Source organism: Canis lupus, chromosome 21 (genome assembly GCF_048164855.1).
Source record: "Canis lupus baileyi chromosome 21, mCanLup2.hap1, whole genome shotgun sequence".
Taxonomy (NCBI): domain Eukaryota; kingdom Metazoa; phylum Chordata; class Mammalia; order Carnivora; family Canidae; genus Canis; species Canis lupus.
In genome coordinates, this window is record NC_132858.1 from 45291982 (window position 1) to 45314660 (window position 22679).

Below are 22679 nucleotides of genomic sequence, written 5' to 3' on the forward strand. Positions count from 1 at the left end.
TTATTTATTTATTCATGAGAGACACAGAGAAAGGCAGTGTCCCCTCCTATTCGGGTGGTCACTGCTGAGGCAGAGTAACATGATTTCCAGGGTCCATATTCACCCTTCCCCAAAAAACAAGCAAGCTTCTACTAAGAAATGTACCCCTCAAAAATTAGCCACTAGTTGACACCATCCCCCCATCATTCAGAGACCAAAAGGTTTCTGAAGTTTTCCCTTAAATCTGTCTTGAGTCTGGTGGAAATTATAAACAGCTGGGTAGGTAAGTTCTGAAGGTCTTAAGAGGAAGAAGAAGAAATGATGGTGTTGTAGGACAAATAACCTTTGTGGTGAAAAATAAAACTGTGAATGTAAGCTTAAAATAAAATTATATAAGGCCTTATTCATGGAGGCTGAAAGCACAATGTTGCAGTAAATACGTCTCCTAGCAGCCAAAAATAACTACTAATTGCTGCTGTGTGGATAAGTAGTGATGGAAAATTTGGAAAGACTCCATTTTGACTTGGAAATTCTTTCTAGAACACTCCATAGGAAGTACTTGGATGGATACATAGGTAAACAAGACACAAGCTTTGCTCTGAAGGGACATAAAAATTGCAAAGATTTTAGAGATTCTGAACCTACTCTGCTGACAGAGCATAAAGGAAAAAAAAAAAAAGCTAAAACCCAAATTCCCTCCAAAGTAGCTTCACAACATCAAACCAGAGTAGATGTTAAATGCTACCTCTGGCATTTAATAATATCTATATATCCAGTATTTTCTTAAAAGATTAGTGATTTCCAAAACTGCAAGACAGGTGCCTAATATCACCCACAGAAATTATTATTTACTACTGGATAGAAACCACTTCCCCTGCTTTAAAATTTTGGACCTTCTCCAAGGCATTTACTGCAACATCCTCTTTCCCTTTGCAACCAAATTTGTGAGCTTCTATTTTCACCCTCTAAAATTTGTTGCAGAGATTACCCTGCTACAAGAGTCCTCTTTGTACAGCCTGAGGGTGTATGTTTTAGTTAAAAATAACATCAGCTAAAATACATTATGACAATAACCAGCAGCAGCTATAAACCATTACAAGAGTATCTAAAATATTGTAAGTATCTGGCAGCTTCGCCCATTATTTAGAAGAGAGCTGTTTAAGAAGCCAGCAGTTAGCTCAGAGGAAAGGATAGGAAGTTGTCCTAGAGATTCAAGGAGAGCAAACACGGGAGCATGAGTGGTGGGGGAGGAGAGGCAGAGTGTGAGACGGCTCAAGGACAGTCAACTCTACCACTGGGTCAGTCATGCTCACACATAACAAGTCACATACAACAAACAAGTATTGATCCCACCATCTGGGCCATGCTTCATGCAGAGAAAGTCCTTGCATGTTCATTTTCCCTATGTCTGGCCTCCACTGCCACACATACCAGTGACTCCTGATTCCAAATCCCTACAGGGAAATAGAAATGGATCCCTATAACTGCTGGTCAGTCTTAACAGGTCTTCTTGGAGCCAAAATCGGTAACCTTTCCAAGACAAAAGAACACTGTGGAGCCTTCCAAGGGACTTTCAGAGGAGTTGTTTCAAAAACATCATTGTGTAGTTGGGGGAATCCATTCCTAGAGGATTTTGAAATGGGCTTCTAAAAGCATCATTGTCGTCTTGGCTAATTCAAAAGAAAATAAGAACAAAGTGAAATGGTTACAGATGTTTAAGGGAAAAAAAGCAAGGTAAAGCCTTTTTTCTCAACTTGAATTGGCAAAACTACCTCTCCACCATTTTTGTTTAACTTCTGAGTCAAAAGCATCTTACCAGTAAGTATGAATGTCATATACATCATTATGAGAATACTATTGCTATGAGATAAAAAGCCATATATGAATGTTGCATACAATTTTAGGATTTGCATTGAATCCTAAAGTTTTCACCTCCCTGCCATCTATTTACACTATATTCCTATTTACTAAGTGGGGAGGGGGCTTCTTTATCTAGTGCTTCATCATTAATAAGTCAGTATCTGTTCTGTTTCTGAGATGTTCTTTTTGTGCATTAAAAATTTCAAAATTTAAAAAAAAAAAAAAAACACCTGGATATACTACTGGTACCTCAACATTTACCTCACCATCCTAGGCCTCAGTTACATTATTTTTAAATGACAGTACATGCCATGGCCATAGTTAAAATTATATGAAATAAGATCATAAAAGCTTATATCAGTGCCTAGCACAGAAGTGCTCAATAAATGTTAGCTTTTTTCACTATCCTTATTAAACATTGGACCAGACTTATAAGAAGTCTTGCTGCTTCATCTCCTCTGGCCTGAATCCCTCAAAACCACAACAACTATTTTTCTAAAATGTTAATCTGATCACGTGACTCATTCTCTGGCCTACAATAATGTAATGACTCCCTTCCACACTAACAGAGTAAAACCTCAATATGATACGATCCATAAGCAAACCTATCTCACCCTCATTATCTACTTGTTCCCTAAAGAGCCTAAGCTTCTTCCTGCCTCCGGGACCTTTGTAAATGTAGTTTCTTCTACCTGGAAAGTCCTTCCAGCACCAACCTTAGTCTGGGGCATATCTGATCACCTGATAAATACTTATACTCCCTTCCTGGGTCCATTTAAGCATAAGTCCTTGGAAGACCCAACCTGGTCTCCAGGCCCTCAGGTGGAGGGGGGTGGTTTCGTCCTCTGTTGTGACCCACATTATACACAATTCTGTTAAAGTATGTATTACTATATATATTGGGCCTTTTTATTTATTTAGCTTTCTCCCTATCTCTGCTGCCAGCTCCATGAGAGTAGGCACTGTGTCTTGTTCAACTTTGCCTCTCACTCCCAAAACAGCATTGAGCCCGTAAATGGGGCTCAATGCAACATTTCCTGCTAAAATAAATGAGAACATACTTTACAAAGCCCAAGTATCAGCAGAAATAATAAGGACCTACAGAGGTGAATGGCACCCAGAGATCAGTGATAATAATATGAAAGGCAACCCTATTTCCCAGGGTGTTGGTGGTAGAGATTTGGAGGGCTTCTGAGAGCAACTGGGGCACTTTATGGATGAAGACGATATTCTCACCACTGACCCTGGGACCGGACCCAGGAGTCATCACTCTCCAGGGCCAGATCTCCTTCCTCTGTAATGCTGCCTGCTTTACAGTACAATTAGTTAGCCAGTGTTCTTTTTTTGTGAAAGCCAGAAAAACTGACCATAAAAGCCCTTTGAAAATCCAAATTATGATTTATTTAATGCCTACCCCTTGTCTTTCATTTTTTTCCCCAAAACTCAAATTGTGCCCCAAGGAACACAAACGGTTGGCAAGACTTTGAGAAGAGAAAAGCATTCCATAGTCACATACCTGGTAAATGCTGCCCATGCCATAGGGCTTCTGGAGATTACATTAACATTTTAAGGGCCCTATAGTAATTATGCTCTGTAATAACCTGTTTGAAAATTTATTCCAACTAGCCTTGACCAAAGTAATTTAAACATAGGTCTTTTTTATGGAGTATCATTTGTTAAGAAAACATGTTGAGGGATGTGACCATTAGCAGTGGAAGCAGGAGTACAGTCTGCATCATCAAAAGGCTAATTTCATGCTATACCAGTGCCTCTCTGGAGCTAACTCTTCACTCAGTAAATTCTCCTAGACCACATTAAGGAAAAAAATTATTCCGGTCTTAAATGTTTAAAACACCAATCTTCCTACTAAGGATGTAAAATTAACCACAATACTTCCAAAATATATAGACAAAAAGACAAAAAAAAAAAAAAAAAAAACAATGTATTCATTCATTTAACAAATTTATCCACAGTATTAAAAAGCAGGCTACATTGAAAAAAAAATCAGCCAACATAAAGAAAATCCTGTGGGGGTGCCTGGGTGGCTTAGTTGATTAGGTGTCCAGCTCTAGATTTTGGCTCAGGTCATGATCTCGGGGTCCTGTGATCAAACCACATGTCAGGCTCCGTGCTGTCTTCCTCTGCCCCTCCCTCAACTTGTATACATGTTGTCTCTCTCTCTCTCTCTCAAATAAACAAATACATCTTAAAAAAAAATCCTGTACTGGAAATAATATATGACATGTTGTGTTCAAATACTAAACCAATAGTAAAAGAAATACCTAGAGTGCCTTCTATTTTCTGAGTAAACTGTTATAAATACTTAGGATTAATTTTTTTTAGAAGAATTAAGTAAGAGCTCTATGAATTTGTGGAAGTTCTCTGAGCCTTACTTCTTTACCAATGTAAACTAAGACTGCCATTTATCATATAGCTGTGTGGGGTGGTTACAAAGAGGTAATATGCCTATGCACAGCCTAGCACATAGGGTGTGCTCATTCCAAAGTACCAATAGTAAATTATCATTACTCCCTGTACAGATGAACTCTAATTTGTGAAACCAATGCTTTACCAATAGCCAATATCGTTCAAAGGCTAGATAAGACAATGGATAAAAAAAAGCAAGGCCACATAACATGAATGGACCTAGAGGGTATTAAATGAAATAAGTCAGACAAAAAAAGACAAATACTGCACGATTTCACTTATATGTGGAATTTAAGAAACAAAACAAATGAACAAAGGGTAAAAAAGAGGCAAAATAAAAAGACTCTTAAGTACTGAAAACAAACTGGTAGTTGCTAGAGGGGAGGTTGGTGGGGAGTTGGGGGAAACAGGTAAAGGGAATTAAGAGTTCACGTATCATGATGAGCACCGAGTAATGCATACAATTGTTGAATATTGTATTGTACACCTGAAACTAATGTAACGTTATATGTTAATTATATTTCAATTAAAAAAAAAAAGCAAAGCCTTAGGGGATCAGAGTATGTATCTTGGTCCTGCTGTTTACTAGTTCATGACCTTGAACAAGCTCCTTAACCTCTCTGGGCCTCACTTTTTTATCTGTAACATGAAGATGATATGAGTATCTGCCTCAGAGTTGTCATGAGAATTAAAACTTTATGCCTGACCTATAAAAACTTAAATATATTTTAGTTTAAAAATCAATTCCACTAATGTTTTATTATTATGACTGAATTTTTTTATTATTAAGATTATTTCATTATCTATCAGTATCTTTGTAAATAATTTCACACATCCACAATGAAACAGCTAAAATAAGTTCTTGGAACTAGAAGTGCTGTGTCAAATGGCATGCTCCTCTCTCTCAAAAACACACATTTAGAGGCTTTTGCCAAAATGCTCTTTAGGAAAGCTGTCTTACCAACACTGTATAAAAGGGGTCTGCTCCCCACAGCTTTTTCAATGCTATGTATTACGGTCTTTTCAATTTTAATGTCTTTGAACATTTGGAAGAAAAATGACAGTATCCCATCTCCCTTTTGATTTCATTTAATATTCTTTGATTGTCCATCCATGAAAGTAAGTGAAGCTATTTTTGAAATTTGAAACTATTTTTCACACTTATTATTCATCTACCAGTTCTTCTCTAATTTTCTCTTTATACATTCTACCTATTTTTTTTTCTTTTAACCAACTGACATTCGTCTAGTGTACTTTAACTGAGGTCTTAATATCTTAGCTTGCTTTCACTAAATGTGTTGTCAAAATAATTTTTAAACATATACGTAAGTTTGATATATTTATGAGGTCAAACCTCTCAATCTTTCCCTTTATGGCATCTGCCTTTTGGGTTGGCCTTGTAAAGACCTCGTTGCCCAAGGCTAGAGACTAAGTCGACTGCATTTTATTCTAGTACTTTAGGACATCTCTTTGTATACATATTTAACTCTTTAATAGATCTGTTGAGAAGGAGGGAGTAAAGAATGAGGTTGAGAATCTTACTTTTTCCTGAGTATTTCCCCTGTTTACCCAAGATCCCTTGCAGATGTCCCACTCTTCCTCCACTAATCTTGAAGTCTGCCTTCACATCCATGGGTGCACCCAGATACAGTGCAAAGAGCTGTGTAATGTATAGCAGGCAGGAACAGAACGCACCTCCCTGCCGCCCTCTCCTCCCTCCATCACCTCATTTCTTTGCCTTGCATGGCTGAGGCCTGAAACCAACATCATGGCCTTTCTGTCTCTGTACAGTGACAGGGCTGCAAGCACAGCTGGTCCCCACAAGTCACAGGAGGTCCAGGGCCTTGGTTTCTGATAACCCTCCACCTGCCTCTGCCATGGATCCTTGCTCCTTCCAGCTGAAGGACTTAAGTGTGAGTCTGTGAGTATTGTTCTCTTCGGTCACGTTCTCCCTTAGGCTATGAACTGGCTGTAGCTTTTCTTAAAGTCTCAAGCTCACTCTATCTCACAATGCTTCCTAGAAATTTCTGGTGTGGGAGGCACTTATTCCTTGTTTCCAGCATAACAGTAGACATTTTTTTCCTTGTATATTCTGATTATCATTTCAATGGTAATTTGGGAGTGGGTGGAATGAACACCTGTGCTGAAGCACTCATCTTGCGAGAAAGCCAAATGACTTTGTAATTAACACTTAATCCTGCCACTCATGAATTTCAAGCACAATTTGAGCTTGGTAACAACATGCAGTAAACGACTCACACACATTACCTTTGATAGCTGCTAAATATCCCCGGAGTTCACGCTGAAGCCTGGTACCCTCTGCCTGAAAAACACACAAACAGAGGGATGCTAAGCATCTTGTCTATATTTTGCCTGGAAACATGTGAGAGGCAATAAGTCTCAGAGTTATTATTACCAGAGGCTCATTCTTGAAAGAACATAAATACGTACACACAGACTAAACAAGGCACCTGTCAGTGTAGAAATTTAGAGATTTTATCCAGCTTAAAAGGCAAGTAAGATTTTGCTGAGAATGGAAACTATGACCCACCAGACAGCCTCCTCCATATTCACGAGCCAGCAAGTCCCTAAATTTTGATGCATGGACTACAACAGTAGGAAACTGATCACCACTGTTCAATATGGTAGCTACTAGCTACATGTGGCTGAGTGCTTACAATATGGCTTGTCCAAATGGAGATGCACTGTAAGTATAAAATACCAGATTTCAGAGACTTAGTTCCAAAAAATCTAGTTAATAGGCTTTATAGCGATTTCATGTTAAAATGCTAGTATTTGGGATATATTGTGTTAAATAAACTGTATTATTAAAATTGATTTCACTCTTTTCACTTTTCACTTTCTGTGGCCACCAGAAATTTTTAAACTACATATATAGTTGGTGTCACTAAAACAGAGAAACTCCGACATTCTAAATTTTGACATATAATTCTTTGTCTTGGTTTGGATTAGATTTAGAAACTCTGAAACTAAGATTAGATTGCAAGTAATGGAGAAATGATGCAGGAAAGAGATGAGCATCAACGCAGGGTGTGTAATCTAGCAAGTTAGCACAGTGGACAACGCAGCCTCAGTCCCACTGGGGAGCTCTGGGAAAAAGTGTCAAACACCCTTTAGATATTCTAACTGGGGAAAAGGGGAAGTAGGGCAACCATCTATCAACTCCTATCAGTGTTTGGGTTGAGGGCTGCTCCCAGAGAATGCCAGAGAAAGCTCTCAGGCAAAAAGCTGCCCTCACTGGCAGTAGCAACTAAATCCAGTAGGCTCAGAAAGGGTAGGTACTAGGGCACTACAATTGAAAATATTTTTTAGGGACACCTGGGTGGCTCAGTGGTTGAATGTGCCTTTGGCTCAGGGCGTGATCCCAGGTCCTAGGATCAAGTTCTGCATCGGGCTCCCCACAGGGAGCCTGCTTCTCCCTCTGTATGTGTTTCTATCTCTCTTGTCTCTCATGAATAAATAAAATCTTAAAAGAAAAAGAAAATATTTTTAAATATGCATTTTAACTGTATAATCATTTAACAAACTTACAGAGAGCTAGCACACAGAATTACTCTACCTCGATTATTAATAAAATAGCAACTATCATCATCATATTCAATTCAGCCAGCATGTGTTACCATGTAGCAAAAAAGCAGGGTATGAAGGGTAAAAAATCCTATTTCCTTCAGTAAATTACAATCTAATGGAGGAATTGAAGTATTGAAATAAAAATTGCATTCTAAAACTGGCTACATTTAAGTCTACAGTAACCATTCCAAGCATTCAGGGATTACAAAGTAAAGACAGAATGCCCATCACATTTAAAGATAGATAGTGATTAATACAAAGAAGCTCTGAAAGGAGTATTTAAAGACTATGGCCGGACCTCACAAGGGCTTCTGGATGAGACTATTTTCCTGTATGGTAGAGTATATATAATGTCTTGATATGGTTTAAAATCAAAACTTTATGTTCCTCTTGTTTTGCTGAACCATCTGAAATACCATGTGAGGCAAACAGCCACCAGCTACATTAAAAAAAATTTTTTTTAAACATTCTAGATTTCCAAAACAGCAAAATAGACTTGGAAATTGTGGGGAAAGGATGAAGAGAATGAAAATATTGATGATCAACAATTGGGTAAATGTAGAGGATGAAATGGATCCAGAGAAGAAACAGGTGGAGTTAGGCTGAGGTCCCTAACACCACCACAGAAAGTATTTGGGGAAGAAAGAAGTAAATATCTACTTAATATCTATGATCTGACAGGCACTGTCTCAGATTCTGAGTATATAAGCTGAAAAGATAAGGCTGCGGGAAACTGTATCATTGTCAAATCTACTCTGTACCTCTTTACCAGATCTGATTTGGGGGAGGACTACACTTCCTGCCCATCAACATCAGTCTTGGCTGTGGGACTTAGCCAATTAAATGCAAGTTAAAGAGGTACACCATCCTCCTGAGCGGTAAAGAGCCATCACACAGTCCTACCATTTCTTTCCCCTCTACCCTGAATCCTGTAACGTTCCAGATGTGTGCTGCTTCTCCAGACTGGATGGAGGAGTGGAGAGAACGTGGAGCACAGTGCCATCATAATTTTACGGGTGAGAAATAAACTCTATTGCTGAAAGCCATGGAAGTACTGCTACTACAGCATCAACCTGCCCCAAATGGCCTGTGAAAATAGTTCACCAACAATAGTGGAAATACTGACAGATGGAGAAGGCTGCAATCTAACAGAAAAAAAAAGTCAATAGAGTTAGCAGCAGAAAAGCATGAAAGGCATTTACAGAAACATTTCAGAAAGTAAATCCAATTGGAAGGATTAAGGATGAAGTGGATGGTTTAGCAAATGGAAGCCCAAGTGCTAGTCAAGTGATGGAAAGAGATGGATAATACTGAGACAGAAGAGGTGAGGCCCAGAATCCTGTGTCCTAATAGATGGCAGATCATCTGGAGAAAATATCTGAAATCAGACACGTGACTTACCTGGAAAGATCCAGACCCAGATCAATCTAAAGCAGACAGCCCTAAAAGGTGCAATTAGGAGGTTCTGAATCCCCTAAGGCCATGTTTCTCAAAATGGGTAAGTGTACACCTCAAGGGCATTTAATGGTCTGTCTAGGGCACACACAATACACTTAAAATATATCTCCAGAACATCAATTTACTAAGGTTGGAGGGGAGTGAATGGAGAAGATACTATTCTTTATAATCACTAGCCACCTGTTATGATGTACAAAGAAAAACTGCATAGAGATTAAAGACAGAACTGCACAGATGTCTCCTGTTTACAGCTGTCCACTTTAGAGCTATGCTCTCCCACCCTTCGAGGTCCTTCCCTGCAAGTGTGCAAGGAACTGAGAGAGGCAGGGCTCACTTCTCACCCAGGAGGATGCTTTCCCTCCAGAAAGCCATACAAAGTTTGCTGCAGTGTTATGACTCACCACGCCATTCAGAGTATCTGGAAATAGAAAAAAAGTAGCGGGGAAGGGTATTCTTTTCCCAAATATTTAAGAGATAAAGCATGTCAAGTTAATCCCAAATTGCCTTTTCTTTACAAACAAGAGAGAAAATGAAATAATTCAGGCTTCATTCCATACAGGCTGCATTCACCTAGCCCAAAGGAAGCAATAAACATTTTTAAGAAATGAAATAAGAATCCCAGAAGAAATTTTTTAGATATCTAAAAGTGTCAGAAAGTTCAAATTATACAATAATGGCTTAAATAGATGAGTTCAATTTAAGCAGATAAACTGAAAAGCTGATTTAAATAACTTTCTTATTTCCAATTATTAAAATTTCTAATTTTCCTTCATGACTATTAAGGTTCATAAATCATTTGTAATAACCATATTGAATTTCATCTAAAATTCTGCCTGAATCAAAAAGGTAAAAGGCTCTGGAGAGAAATTTCTTACCTATAATATGCTACAGAGTAGTTCTTCTGCACAAAATCTATTGCATAACAAAATTTTCTTAAGGTCATTATTCTATATGAATCACAGGGGTTTTAAATTAGAAATAAATTCTTATAGCAATGCTAAGAATTCCCTGCATCTGAAATTTGTTCCATATTCCTCTGAAAATTACCATTTCAGTAATTCAGCCTTCAATTATGTATTATGCAGAAAACAGATTCAAAATATACAACTTACAGCCACATGAGTGTATTTCCCCTATTTCTTGATGTTGTTCTCTATCAGGTAAGACAAAATTATTATTCTAACTTGTGGTCATATTTTCCTCAGGGATTAAGGCAACATGAGGCCAAGTGAGTCTATTATAATTAACTTGTCTGGTTGCCAACTAATATACCCTCTTGGACAATATCTAAGGATTCACGCCTACAGAATTCCTTGCCCTGGCATATGGTATAATAATGTGGCTCTTGTGTTAGAGGTTCTTCATTTATTTTTTCAGTTGAATCATTTATCAGTGTCAGAAGCTGCTGCTTCTCCAGCCCAGACAATGTCGGGCTTCACTTTCTTCCCACACAGCCCAAGGGAGTCGGCCTGCTTTTCCTTCCTCATTAGAGCTACTCCTACCCACACACTCCCTTGGGTGTCACACTGTTGTAAGGCTAGAGAGAAGGAAACTGTCTCCCTAGTTCCCTGCTTCCTAGCTATCCTGAAAAACAAGACAGGGTCATATTGGGTTTCACGATGGAGATAATAAAAAACCAACAGGCATGCAAAAAGTATACATGGTTTTAAAACCTTACAAAGGTCTGAGAATCACTGCCCCTAGTCAAAAAAAAAAAAATCTCTTTATTCCCTTGCTGAGTGATACCTTGAAGCTGTTGCTTTCTTCCCTTACTTCTGTAAGAACTACGCATGATAGCCACGTCCTCCCCAAAGGATTAGAGTGAAACTTGAAATATAATTAAAAAGTTAGAAAAAGAACACTGCAGGTACACCATCACAGAAGGTCTCAGGTATCTGTTACTCAATGCAAAGAAATCACGTTCTATACTTAATTAAATGTGTTTCCAAATTGTTTGACACCAGATTGGTCCTCAGTAGAACGAATGCCTTAATTATTTGTACATATATCTTGTCTTGGGGTAGTGGTGGAGAGGCAGGCGAGGAACGCCAGTGCCCAAACATGCTGGACTCCTAGATAGCTTTCATTTGAGCCTCTCTTCAGCACCTTGGACAGTCCCCCATTCTTAAACCAAAGCTTTAACCTGTGCATTATCAAAGGATCATTACTTCATCAAAGGTTCCTACTGCGCTCTGATAAGTACGCAAATGAATTATAAACAGGTTTCCTTCAGAGTGAGCCAAGTCTCTGGTAAGAAGAGCTATCACAGACTCTGAAACTCAGACGTGTCTCAAAGTCCCATAAGGCATTGGGCTTATAAACAAGGTTGCATTTAGCTGTGATGAATGACATTCGATGATTAATGAGTCAAGCTGTTTATTGTTTAGACACACAATAAATTCTGAAGCATCAAAAATACGGTAATAGTTGTTAATACTTATGCCTAGAATTTCAGGAGACAAAAGAAAGAGGCTACAGTTGAGGCATTAATGTGATTGAATTGTAGACACAATGCATAGAATGAATTAATAATTTATAGGGAACTAAACTCAGGGTAGCCATCACTGAAAATTCAGGGGTCTGCCCACATACCACCATGTGCATGATACCCCCATGCAAGGATGTGTACCACTACAGCCCTAACTGCTTACAAAAACAAATCTAGTGGATTTTATTTGTAAGGTTACACAAATCCAGCCAAACACCTTTAAACAATAGGTATTTGTTAAATAAGCAAGGACTGTTTGAGTTGACTTGTTAAAATATGGTAAATGAAAAAATAAAATATGGTAAATGTTGTACTGATTTACAGTTATAGGTAACTTTTGTTATAAAAAGGAAAAAGACTGGGACCACCCACCTCCACCCCCCAAACCCCCCCACCTCCGCCACCCCGGGTGGCTTAGTGGTTGAGCACCTGCCTTGGGCTCAGGGAATGATCCTGGAGTCCCAGGATCAAGTCCCACATCAGGCTCCCTGCATGGAGCTTGCTTCTCCCTCTGCCTGTGTCTCTGCCCCCCCACCCACCTCTCGCTCTCATGAATAAATAAATAAATAATAAAATCTTTTAAAAAGAGAGGGAGAAAGAAAAAAGATGGACAGGAGAAAGAAAACACCGCACACATTAGAGGAATATTTTCATTAACTTGCCTCTCAGAAACTATAAGTTGATGCTCAGGTAGAAAGCCAAGAGTACTGACATGTAAGAACTGGATCTGAAGAGATATAATGTCACAAAGTTGTGATTTCACAAAGGTAAGTCCTGTCATCTCATCTGTGATCATGAGCCTATAGAAGTTCCCATAGTTACATTATTATTTTTGGCCTTTACTGACATTTTTCTCATGAAAAGGCTAAGTAACATTATAAAGTTAAAATTGCCCAATTTCTCAGAGTTCAGACAAGTTAACTTAATCTTAAAAGCAATGCTAAGAAGATTTCTTATCATTTTTGAAGCTTAGAAGAAAATTAGATTATCAAGGAGATGAGGTTTAATAAGGGCCATAATCAGCACCTTGATTAACAGATGACTAATCTGAATCCACTTATGATCAAAGAAAACATTAGGCTACTGAACACTACAGGCACTCTTGGTCTGTGAAGCAGCAGAGCTCTCTCCCTATGACAAGTTCAGATGCACTTAAATCAGAAGATGATAGTTTTTCAAAGGTAGATGCAGCAGGGTCTCTAAAATTTACATTTTTGTTTCCTTGCTTTGAGCTCTTTGTAGTTAACAGGGGCCATCATTATGAACCTAGCACTGATTTCATAGAAAAATTTCTCCATTTAAAAATTCTTCTTTTGGCAGGTATTAATACAAAAGATCTAAGAGAGAGGAAATCTAAGTGGGTTTTGAAATCTGGGCTGATGGTGGTGGAGGATGGAGGGTATATGGATGTGTGACTGACATCAGAGAACATCTCAGTTTCCACAATTTTACCCCAGATTCCTGGCCCAATTGCCAACTACCCTTCTCAGCAACTCCAAGAATACTTATAATCTGAAAACTAAATCAAATACATTCTTTACCTTTCAACAAAACAAAACTGATACTCTAGCTACTAGTAATTCCATATGCAAATTTTCCATAGATTAAGGGTAAGTCAACCAACTTGAGTTCATACAGATCTCTATTCTGGTTTCTTGGTAAGCTAACCCATTGTGTGTGCAAGGGGACAGAAAAGTGCCTAGTTAGAACTACTACAGTCACCACATGCAGGCTGGATACGATGTGAAGATACACTTTCTTGCCTTTAGGCAATTGAGTTTGTGATCCCTGAAAAGCCATTCCACTTTTTTCTGTGCATGTGTGCACACGTGTGTGTAGACCTGACTCATAAGGTGCTTTAGGAGTATTATATAAACATCTTTGCAACCTTTGCCTTAACACCTAGAGACAGTACTTAATATATTGGGGAGGAAATCAACACAGAAATTAAGGGAAACTCCATGAAATTCCCACTCCAACAATGGCCTATTATTCAGAGACCCTTTCTGAGGGTGTGGATGTCTACAATGTTGCATTGTGACCAAACTGGACAGGATGTAAAAGTATTAGAAAAGCAGCTGTTATGTAAAGTTATTAATGAGTTGTATTCATGAGGGGGTGCCTTGTCAATCATTACTATAGTCACAGTATAACATGCAGAATGTTCCTGAAACTGCCATTTATGATGCATTCATTTTTTAGAACTACCGTAACAAATACCACAACTGCATGCTTTAAATAACAGAAATTTGTTTCTCCATAGTTCTGGCAGCTGAACGTCTAAGACCAAGGCATTGGGAGGTTTGGTTTCTCCTGAGATCTCACTCCTTGGCTTGCAGACGGCTATGTTCACGCTGTGTCCTCATGTGGTCTTTGTGAGTATATCCCCTCAGTGTCTCTCCTGCTCCTTAGAAAGACATCAGTCATACTGGATTAGGATCCACCCAGATGACCTCACTTAATCTTGTGACCTCTCTAATGTCCCAGTCTATAAACAGTCACAACCCTGAAGTATACTGGACTTCAATTTATAAATTCACAGGTATATAATTCAGCCCATAATGATATTCTCAAAACAAGCTTGTAGGACAGCAACATGATCACAAAGTTTAACACTTACGAGTGGTCCCTTTGTTCCAGATACCATTGCAAGGGCTGTAGCTCTAGTAACTCATAATCCTCAAATTAACTCCATGAAGTCAGCACATTTTCTCCGATGGGAAGACTGAGGCACAGAGGCTGAGCAACTTGCCCAAAGGTCACACATCTGGTAGACAGCAAGCCAGTACTGGAGCCTGGGAAGTTTGCATTATTCAGACTCCATAACCTGCCTAGGGCCCACCTGCCTCATTGCCCTCCACCACCTCTTTGTCCCCAGCTACAAATGCATGGATGACAGCTAGGATAAATGAGGCTGTCCAAGAAGAATCAATGAGAGTAATTTATCTAAAGACACCATTTTCTGTTCTCATGATATAGTCCTAATATTTAAATTAAAATACCAACTGTTCACTTGTTTCTTTCAAAAGCTCACAATTCCACAGAGTATATTCCATGAGGTTCATACAGCACAGTGGTTAAATGGGTGGGTTCTGAGACCACACTGCCTGGCTTTAAAATTCTAGCTCTGGAGACACCTGGGTAGCTCAGTGGTTGAGCATCTGCCTTTGGCTCAGGGCGCGATCCTGAGATCCTGGGATCGAGTCCTACATCAGGGTCCCCACAGGGAGCCTGCTTCTCCCTCTGCCTATGTCTCTGCCTCTCTGTCTCTCATGAATGAATAAATAAAATCTTAAATAAAATAAAATCTCAGCTCTGCTACTTCTAACTATACAACCTTGGACAAACCACCTGGCCTCTCTAGGCCTATGATTCCTCATCAGTAAAAGAAAGCTGATAATAATACTTACTTCCTAGAGCTATCATGAAGGTCGAGGGAGACAGTCCATGGAACGTATCAGCAGAATACCAGTCACACAGGATGTATTCAAATGAATGTTGGATGCCACTATGATTATTCAACAAAATATTTTTATGAGAAACTGCACAAAGAGTAGGTGTTTCACAGATGTTTGACTGAATTGAGTTCTGCTACATGTTACATAACGAAGGAGTATCTTCATGAGGAAAATACAAAACCTTTCCAAAACAAACTACTTGGGAATTTAGAATGCTTCCTTTATTTGCATTTCTAAGTTTCAAATACATAGTCTTGTTTTTCATATTTTTGTTATAGTTTTAATTGTTGCAATAACAGAGGAGCCTGAAGTGCATGGGAATAATTTATGCAGATATTTAAGAGCCACTTAACAATGGATATGAGAAAAATTGAGCCAATATGACAATTTACTGTAAGGAAACAAGATAGCATGAATACCAATGGCCAAGATTAATGAGGTTCATGCTCAAAATGAAAGCTTTTGTGACATATACTAGGTTTTCTCATATGCAAAGCAGAATTATAATTATGGACTGCTATGAGAAGCAAGTGAGATAGTGTTTTGTTTGTTTTTAAGGTTTTTTTTTTTTTTTTTTTTTAGAGAGAGAGAGTAAGAGATAGAGTGAGCGCATAATCAGCAGGAATAGGAAAAGGAGAGGGAGAAGCAGGCTCCCTGCTGAGCAGAGAGCCCAATGTGTGGCTTTATCCCAGGACCCCAGGATCATGACCTGAGCTGAAGCCAGACACTTAATTGAGTGAGCCACCCAGGTGTCCCTGAGGCAGTGTTTTGTACAAAACACTTTATAGGTGTCTAAGCTTACTTGTGGGAAGTTAATAATAAAAATACTTCATCGCTGCTTTTACCTAAGCCAGCCAGATGTGGCTTGGAAATGTGTGAGCTCTTAAAGCACCTTAGAAGGTTCTTATAATTATCCAGGTCAGGAACATATTCAGATAGATGTGTAATTAAGGAAACCATTATCTTTACTCTATTGGTAAAATCTCAGGCTGGCATCCAAGTTGTTACAATCATATCATGGCTCTTTAGGGTTGGTTCAAAAGTCTGGGGGGGGGTACCCAGGAATCAATATTGTTATAAGGCTTCCAGGTGATTCTGATTGTTATTTGGGAACCCCTAGTATAGTCAGTCACAGTACCTATAATGTAATTGACACTTAGTGTGTTGATGTAGCTGTTATGAGATGGCTAAAAAGACAGTTAAAAATATGTGTGGCAGCAGGTTTCCAACAATCAGCATCAGACATTCTTTCTAATGCCTCCATCACTTCATACTCTGCATGGGGGGGGGGTACCAAGTGACTTATAAGAGAGAGTCAGAGGCAATGAGATGCTTATCAGAGACAATAATACTGATGCAAACCTGAAAATCAACTGCACCACATCTATGTAGATTTTTACCACCACTTCAGATGGTCTTCCTGGGCTCCATGACAGATGTGCCTCATTCTCAGCATCCCATTACCATAACAACAAGGATCAATCTGGGGATCATTTAGAGAGGAACATCCAAACTAGGTAACAAGCTTACTTCACAAGGGGAATTGGAAGATATATGGAATTGGTTTCTAACTGAATGCTTAGCAATGGGATATGAAACCCTCCCCAGTTGGCACAATTAATGGAGTAAGGTAAAATACAGGTAAAGAGAGGTAATGGCACAGGATAGGTGAAAGGAAACCATCAGGGGCACCTGGGTGGTTCAGTCAATTAAACATCTGCCTTCAGCTCAGGTCATGATCCCAGAATCCTGGGATCGAGCACCACATAGGGCTTGTTGCTCAGTGGGGAGCCTGCTTCTCCCTCTCCCTCTGGGTGTCACTCTGCCTACTTGTGCTCTCGCACTCTCTGTGTCAAATAAATAAATAAAATCTTAAAAAAAAAAGAAAAGAAACCATCAGAGTGATAACACAAAGAGCTTCCTCCAGAAGAGATTTCTTTTTTTTTTTTTAATTTTTATTTATTTATGAGAGAGAGAGAGAGAGAGAGGCAGAGACATAGAGGGAGAGGCAGGCTCCATGCACCGGGAGCCTGACGTGGGATTCGATCCCAGGTCTCCAGGATCGCGCCCTGGGCCAAAGGCAGGCGCTAAACCGCCACCCAGGGATCCCGAGATTTCTTAAATGAGAAACAAGTACCCCAAGGACTGGCACACAAACAGGGATGCCTGGAATGTCTGTAGTTTGGGTCAAATCTTGGTTAAGTTTCAACTAAATCTTTTTTATTTATATAGACCATTAACTGAAGAGACATTCCTGTAGATAAACAAATAAAAGTGAAGAGAATAAAAGATGGACAGCTGTGTTTTGCGATGAAAGTTTTTGTTCTCTTTATTGCCTCTAGCACCATGGACAGCAACACCCAACTCTTCCCACAAAGCCCGCAGCAGGCTTATTTTGCTCCTTAAAAGCCAATGAGCACTATATGTTAGTTAATTGAATTTAAATAAAATTTAAAAATTTTAAAACCCAATGATCAAAAACCAAAAAGGATTAGTAGATGTGTCAGATATGAAATAAGTAGACTATAAAGAAATGCAGGGGACTTTGTAGAGGAAGAGCCGATACATTCTTTTGAAATCTTACTGGTTTGCTCTGTTCCACCCCATAGAAGTCAATTGTATTGGCAATCATAGTGGGTTATACTTATCAAGAAAAGGGCTCTAAATCAAGACTATCCACACAAAACACATCTTTTCCATAAAAACAATATTACCAAGGAGCCTGGCACTCTTAACCAGGGGCTTAATGGCCAGATTATACTCCCTTACTCTTTGCCAGTGACTGTACTACATAGAAATCAGTTCAACAAGGAGTCTCATAGCCAAGCACATGACCATTTCATGGATATTTAGCATGCTATGTGAGCTGCTTTAGACTGAGATCCTTTGCAGTAACAAATGGTAGATACTCATCAAGCCTACAGAGTCCAGCTGGAAATGGGATTGTGGGAAGGTGGAGAAATCTTTTTTTTTTTTTTTTCTCAGAATATCAACTGGAGTGAGAGTAAACTTGTGTGCTAATGCTAAGTGGTGAAACTAGGATATTGAAAATGCATCATGATAGAAGTACAGAAACATCACCTCAGAATACTGTCTTTTTCTACTACTTAAACTGCTTAAAAAGAAAGACAACTTTTGCACCCTATACCACCAGCTTGACAAAGACAAGAACTATGACTGACTTGTTTATCATTTTGTTTCCGATGCCTTATACAGAGTAGACACTCAATAATTATGTGTTGAGCCAGCCAAGGAATACTTTTCATATACACTTATCCACAGGAAGTTCTATCTGATTTGTTACATATATTTAACTGTTGCCATTGATGAGGTGTCCAGCTCCCAATTCATGACAGCCCCTCCAGTTGTGTACTAAATCCCATCTCCTCCTGCCTATTCAAGGACATAAGTCAGCTGTTCTTCCCTTTCTCTGTGATTCATCACATTTTCTCTCTATACTGAGTCCCAGTGAGTATACATATATTTTTGCCATCTTAAGAAAAATGTTTTCTTTGGGTGCCTGGGTGGCTCAGTGTCTGCTTTTGGCTTAGGTTATGATCCCTGAGTCCTGGGCTCAAGCCCCGTGTCTGGCTCTCTGATCAGCAGGGCATCTGCTTTTCCCGCTCCCTCTACTGCCACCCCTGCTCGTGCTTTTTTTTCTCTAATAAATAAAATATTAAAAAAAGAAAGAAAGAAAAAGAAAAATGTTCTCTTGACTCTACTACCTCCACAAAACTACAGTTTTATTACTTGCTCCCCTTTAAAGCAAAACTTGAAACTTGCTGTCTCCAAGTCTCCTATTATCCTTCACCTTGCTCTATGTATGCTCTACTTACACAATTTTTTCTTTATAATTCTCATTGTTTTATAGAAAACAATGTAATTTGCTTACTTATTTTTTTAAAGATTTTATTTATTTTTTGAGAGAGAGAGAGAGAGAACAGGGAGAGGGAAGGGAGAGAGAGAATTATCAAGCAGACTCCGCACCAAGCATAGAGCCTGATGCAGGGCTTGACTATACAACCCTGAGATCATGACCTGAGCTAAAACCAAGAGATGACTGCTCAACTGGCTAAGCCATTCAGGCACCCCTGTAAATCTTCTTATTTATTATGCTTGTGTATTGCCTGCCCCCATGTTTTGGAACATAAAATCCAAATCAGAAGTGACCTTTGTCTTCACTGAAGTTTCCCAGCGACCTAGATACATTCCTGGTAAGTAGAAGACATTCAATAAATGTAAGACAGATGGATGTCTAAACACTTATATATTATTGTTCTAAATGTGCATCTACATGCCATCATCTAATCAACCTATAAAATTCCTTGAAAGTTGATATTAAGAGAGAACATTTTAAATTTTGGAAAGTATTTGTGTACTAGGATGGTTTTTAATATTACAGAAGACTCACAGAAACACACAGCTAGCCACTAGGAGTATCTCTAGGGAAACTATTTGTAGAGATGCAGACGCATACAAACTCTTTTACAAATATTGTGTGGTCATTGAGTGTAAACTTTAATGGAAACCTAGTATAAATTGAAGCAACAAGACTCAACAATTAAGTTTCTCAGAAGCAATTAACTGGTATCCTTAAATATAGTAATGCTCTGTGGCAAAAACATTGTCCTATCAGAGAAGAGTGAGCTTACTCCAAAATACAATATATGAGAAAAAAAAACTAAAATTGGAGAACATAACTGGGATTCAAAGACTGAAAAACACCATTCTACAAAATTAAAATTACTCATATTAAGTTAATAAAGATATGGAAAGCTCTTGGAAGACTTAAAATACTATATGTGCCAGCTGAAATTTATGGAGTAGCATAGAACTCAGAATCCAGAGAGGGGCCAGAGCCTTGCTCTAGTCCTCATAATCCAGGTTAGAATCAATTCCAGGCCATATCAGACATTTTCCATTTTTGCTGCCAAAAATAAAGATAAAAGAGATAAAGTAAATGACTATGAATAGGGGCTCTGGTACTGAATGAGTGAGGAGGCATGAAATATCCAAGACAAAGAGTGAAGACAGAGAATATGTATCACAAGGAGTTATAAACTTACTAGTACCTACATAACAGCTGCTAGATAGTATGGAAGATTTTTTTTTAAAATAACTAAGATGGGTTGTCTTCTTTTAAATATTTTGTAATCTAATGAGAATATATTATGTAATCTAATGAGAATACTGTCATATAAGAAAAATGTAACAAGAGTCAGCAGATGAACTACAAAAAAATGTACTACAGGAGTATAGAAAGGAAACAGAGATGCTGAGTAAGGACACTGGAAAGACAGCAAGCAGGAAATACCTTTTAGGTTAGCTGTAAGGGAAGGTGGGTTTTGAACACATGGAGATGGCAGATCAGGCAAGGGTGGTTCAATCCTATGGAAGCACTTGCAGTGGGGAATTAGAAGAGCTTGGATGCAGGCAGTCCAGTCCCTAAATGACACTATCAGATGTGGGCCACCAACTATTCATTCCACCAACTTCCTTTCTGTCACTACACCAGAGCATCTGGATTTCAATCAGTCTCTTGAATGTGGTACCCTAAAGAGAAAAGCCATCTGCATCACTGAGGCTGTACCTGCCAAATACTACAAGGGACAGTGGGTCCAAAACAGGGTATGCCTAAAGAAAGGTTTAGGGCAGATGCTTAGGTGGCTCAGTGGCTGAGTGTTTGCCTTTGGCTCAGGTCGTGGTCCCAGGCCCTGGGATTGAGTCCCACAATGGGCTCCTTGCAGGAACCCTGTGTCTCCCTCTGCCTATGTCTCTGCCTCTCTCTCTCTCTCTCTCTCTCTCTCTGTCTCTCATGAATAAATAAATAAAATCTTAAAAAAAAAGAAAGAAAAGTTTAGTGCTCTGAATGTGAGAAGCAGCCCAAGGCAATTTGTAGCTACAAACAATTCGTGTCTTACAAAACAAGGGACTGCATAAAGACCAAGACTAATCAAGCAGAATTTTCTTTAAATCAGTCAAATACATATTCTTAAAAGGCTAACTTAAGGAGATTATTCCAGACAGAATATCAGAGATTTTTCTGAATTAGAACGTATGTGTGGAGTCAGACATATTTTTAAAGAACAGAGAGTTATTAGCAGAGAGGGTTTTTGGTAGATGTAGATTGAGCATAACACACTGCTCCATATATCATTCTTGCTTTATTAGACTTCATTAAAGGAAATGAAAATTTACCAGTATTCCATTTTCTATGTTGTTTCATTGATGTACAGACTATTCATTCTCTGTCAGAGAAGCTTTATGAGTCATGACTTTCGGTAGAAGCTTCCCTTACACACTCTTTGCCGAAATGTCACCAGAATTCTGTCCTGCTGGTCCACCCTGTCCACTTAAGACCTTGGCAGGTCTTCATTCAGCATCAAAAGACTTGCCTTCTCTCTACTTGACATCCTTGCCCATTACATAAAGGACGCAAAGATATGAACCTTGTTGTGTTCTGCCAAAAGATATCAACCAAAGGGGAAAGAACTGAATGTGAAAGAATCAGACCTGTATCTCACATTTAATATCATACCATTAATGAATATCATAAATGTCATGACCACATTTTCATAGTTTGACCTCTGCAATCTTAAAGAGTTCTATCTCTACATTTATACAACTTGAATATTTTATTTTTCCACCTTTCCCTGGCCTTGAACAAATGATTTCTTTTCTCAAATACATAACCTGGAATAATGTTTATTTTAAATAGAAGTATAAACAGGAGGAAAATGCTCTATGACTAATAAACCTGTAATTTGGACCAGAGCTGTCCTGAATGAATGACTGGGGCCTCATCCCAATATGGAGAATTCTTTTGTGATTTCCTTCAGCAGCCATAATGGAGCCAATTCTACTACCCTGTGGAATGCATTACTACGATTCTCATAAGGAATTCCTGAGAAGGTGTGAGGCATCACACTTTAATTCTTTAGGGACAATACAAACAAACCACATATTTTTAATTGGTAACTGTCATATTATCAAGCCTAAAAAGAAGATTGGCCTATAAGTTAACAGACTATATTAACTGTTACCTTTCCTTTAGGACATTAATGCTGCTTATCATTTAGTATACTTATATGTGTAGTACTATTTACATATTAGGTATAATGTAGCCCATGGGTCATCCCATAGACATAGATATTTTTATAGACTCCATTATAAAATCGAATTAGGTGCCAACATTCAATATCTGAGTTATTTCCACTGGTGCACAAAGTTAGTAGCAATAGGGGAAAAACTCATAAGTCAGGTGCCAGAAGCCAGGACAGAGAACTTAGCAGGCACACCACTATGCATGGGGGAATGCTCAGCTGGTATGCCAAATGGGTGATGAGTCTTGGCTAATAGGTGTAGAGTAGGGGGAGGGGAAAGGTGCAGGCCAATGTGAATTAGTCCACAATGAAAGA

General features: G+C 38.7%; 1 protein-coding gene across 4 annotated transcripts in view; it reads right to left on the reverse strand.

The window, feature by feature from the left end:
- Positions 1-22679, reverse strand: part of AMPH (amphiphysin) — a 210789-nt gene that overhangs the window by 81778 nt on the left and 106332 nt on the right. For all 4 annotated transcript variants that reach the window (XM_072791618.1, XM_072791620.1, XM_072791619.1 and 1 more), the window contains exon 3: positions 6535-6589. In XM_072791618.1, coding sequence (XP_072647719.1) covers positions 6535-6589 — 55 coding nt within the window. The remainder of the gene's footprint in view (positions 1-6534; positions 6590-22679) is intronic.